The 3,632-nt window shown below is 43.0% G+C and overlaps 1 protein-coding gene across 1 annotated transcript in view; it reads left to right on the top strand.

Moving 5' to 3' along the window:
- ABCA13 (ATP binding cassette subfamily A member 13) overlaps positions 1 to 3,632 on the top strand; it is a 375,209-nt gene that overhangs the window by 19,598 nt on the left and 351,979 nt on the right. The window contains exons 7-8 of the mRNA XM_019518403.1: positions 487 to 593; positions 2,140 to 2,258. Coding sequence (XP_019373948.1) covers positions 487 to 593; positions 2,140 to 2,258 — 226 coding nt within the window. The remainder of the gene's footprint in view (positions 1 to 486; positions 594 to 2,139; positions 2,259 to 3,632) is intronic.

Genomic DNA, 3,632 nt, shown 5'->3' with positions numbered 1-3,632 from the left:
GGCAACAAGGCCCACTAAATGATCAAAGGTAAATAATGAAGAAGTTAGCTTCCCCCCCTCCCACCCCCATCACTGTCAAGGCCTGGTTTTTAAAAGGGGCTCAGTACCCTGTTGCTTCCATCAAATCAATGGGACCTGAATCTTCAGTGCCTCTGAAACCAAGGCTAAGAATATTTATATTGAACTCTAGTGTATATGCAACTATCCATTTTCATGCTATGGCCAAAAATAAGTTTTTAGTGACTTGCTTTTCTAGTTACATATGGAAGTGGCTGGTACTGCCTATTTTGCCTGATTCTGGTGAGTTCACAGGGTTATGAACTAGGAATAAGACCCCAGGAAGTGAAATTGGAATAACTAGAATATTAGTGAAGCTCGCTGATGATTATAATAGCATGTGCAGTGCTTGTTCAAGCCTTTCTTTGATTCTGTTGTCCTAAAAATGATTGTTCTATTGATTTTTTTGTTTGTTTTTGTTTTGTTTAGTGTCTCTGAGATGTGCCAGGTTTTCCAGAAGCATTTAAGTCCTGCTAGTGTCTTACTGCTACAGAATGTACAGATAACAGCTTTGAGCATACTTAAAATCCTTGCAGGTTGGTTGCTGTAGTAACAACTGTTTGCTTCATGATCCATCTTACTGCTGGAATGTTAAAGCTGTACTCGGAGCACCCTGGTGCAGCCATAATGAGCCTAGTTGGATGGTCTCAAATTAGACTCAAACACTGACACCTCAAAAAGAAGCAAAGGCAGGCATCTGAAAACATTTTGATGTAGAAGTCCTAATGCAACAGCATGGCATGAAAGTGGATAGTTGATGTTTTAGCTTGTAAACCCATATATTCAGTGGGTATATAAGCCAGAGATTTTGGTGGTTGACTAATTCTGCTTCAGGTGGATTCTCTGGTAATACCCTTATTAGCTGCAATGGGAGAGAAGTTAAGACAACTATAAAATGCTTTTCCAATGGTGCCGAGCTTTAAAGGTTCAAATATGGGTGGATAATCTAATGTTTTTAGGCACTATTGTCTGAGTATCTTGACCTTTGTGCTATGTGCTTACATTAGATTTTCTGCATCAAGGGAAACTTGCAAAACTTTATACAAGACATAAAGGTTTGATGAGACTTGTTTGTTGTGTTGTGGGTTGTCTGGAACTCCTAGATGCAGAAATTTGCTAGGCTGGATTTTATTGAACCTGAATTTATAGCGACTATTTGAGGGGAAGAAAAAAATTAACCCAGTTCCATCTTTTGCTTTCCACCTTTTCCCTTATCTATTTAAGAGATAAAGACTGAATGACAAAAACAAAACAAAACACGGATGTCTTATTTCAGGGCTGACTGTGTGGTTTTATTAAGAGGTTAAATAATGAATTTGTATAGCATGGTTTGGGTAGGGATGATCCTGCCTACAGCAGAGGATTGAATTAGATGACCTGTGGAGGTCCCTTCCAGCCCTATTTCTTTATGATTAGAAGTTGTTTTGTTTCCCCTTGCAGCCATCCAGGCTTTGAGAGAATGAGCAGGATTCTATTTAACTCAAACCCAGTAGTGGGGCCAGATCCTCTCTTCAGTCATAAGTGCAAACCTTTGAAGGCAATTGGAAGGAAGCTGTTTGTCAGGGTCATGCTGAAAGCTAATTTGGGTAAATCTTCCCTCACCCAGAGATCGGATAGCAGAATATACGCTCTCTCTTTAGGATTATACCTGTATTGGATACTTATCTGTAATAGTCTTTCCACTTACAGCTATATGTGGATTGCTATTTCCTGACAGTAATCTCCAGGCATCTCCAGAGGGGAAAAGATTGATGAAGATGCCAGAGAGTTGCTTGGTGGGGATGGTAGGGTAGAGGAGGGAAGACCTAGTTATAGCCCACAGAGTTCCTTACAAGTTTTGAATTTTCTTTCCATGGAACTGGTATGAAGCCCAGCTGCTCTGGTTCTGCTCCAGGCATGACTGTCCTCACTGTCACTCAGGATACTGAGGGTGATATAGAGCATTATATAAGAAGGAAAGCATAGCACGTTAGACTTTTATTTTTGCTCTTCTTTCCCTGTCTCTTCCTCTTTTTAATGTTAATTTAATTTTTGATAGGATGTTAGAGCTTAACTGATTCACCTGCATGTTTTCTCTTACAGAAAAACCAGCAGTCATCAGCAACCTTCTCTGTGCTTTTTCAAGCTGTAAAAATGGTTTAACAAAGCATCTTCTCCGTTCTGTTATTGAAGGAATCAGTTTGATTCATGATCGGTATCAGGTTTGAAGAGTTTCCATTCCTGCAATGTCCTTTATATCATGTGTTACACTTCTGTACTGGAAAATTCCTCCAGGAGGTTTTCATTCTGTTTTTCTACAGCCTGAACAATCCATCCACTGTCCTTATGTACAATCAAGGGTTGCATGGGTATTTCTGCCATACTTCATAGTGATACCCAGAAGTCACATAAATAAATGCTGACAAGTATGGAAAGCTGTGAACAGAATAACTATGCTGTCATTTAGTACTAAATAACAAGCGGTGGTGGTGGTGGTTGGAGGGGTGTTGCTTTATAGATTTCATAGACATTAGGGCTGGAAGGGACCTCAGAAAATCGTTGAGTCCAGCCCCCCGCCCAAGGGGCGGGAAGTCATCTGGGGTCATAGGATCCCAGCAAGATAAGCATCCAATTTGCTCTTGAAGGTGTTCAGTGTAGGTGCTTGAACCACCTCCAATGGCAGGCTGTTCCAGACCTTGGGGATTTGTACAGTAAAGAAATTCTTCCTTATGTCCAGCCTGAAATGGTCTTGCAGTAATTTATAACTGTTCGACCTCATTATCCCTTGGGGCGCTCTGCTGAACAAACGTTCCCCCAGGTACTGGTGGTCACCCCTGATAAACATATAGGTGTCCATCAGATCACCCCTGAGCCTGCGCTTTTCCAAGCTGAAGAGCCCCATGGCTCTCAGCCTGTCGTCGTAAGGTCTGTCTTCCTGACCTCTGATCATGTGCATGGCTCTTCTCTGGACTCTCTCAAGCTTCTCCACATCCTTTTTGAATTGTGGAGCCCAAAACTGGATGCAATACTCCAGCTGCGGCCTCACCAAAGCCAAGTACAACAGGAGAATGATGTCCCTGGATTTACTTGAGAAGCATCTATGGATGCAAGCCAGCGTTTTGCTCACTTTACTGGCTGCTGCATCACATTGCAGGCTCATGTTCATCTAGTGGTCAAGCCTGACCCCCAAGTCCCTCTTGTCCATAGTGCTAGTCAGCGTAGCACTGCCGAGCCTATAGACATGCTGCAGGTTTTTCCTCCCAAGGTGGAGAACCTTGCATTTTTCAGTGTTAAACATCATCAGGTTCTTGTCCGCCCATTTACTGAGCCTGTCAAGGTCAGCCTGGATCGCCCGCCTATCCTCAGGTGTGGATGCTTTATCCCAGAGTGTGGTATCATCAGCGAATTTGACCAGTTCACTTCTGACTCCAATGTCCACATCATTAATGAAGCTGTTGAACAATACAGGTCCAAGGACAGAGCCTTGGGGGACCTCACAGGGCACCATGATAATTGACTTCTGTCAGCCACCACCCTCTGGGTCCGACCACGGAGCCAATTCCCCAGCCAGCAGATCGTGGTGGATCTGAGGCCGC

The sequence above is a fragment of the Gavialis gangeticus genome, unplaced genomic scaffold, assembly GCF_001723915.1.
Source record: "Gavialis gangeticus isolate Ggan-Ray unplaced genomic scaffold, GavGan_comp1, whole genome shotgun sequence".
Taxonomy (NCBI): Eukaryota; Metazoa; Chordata; order Crocodylia; family Gavialidae; genus Gavialis; species Gavialis gangeticus.
This window is presented reverse-complemented; position numbering and strand designations above follow the sequence as displayed.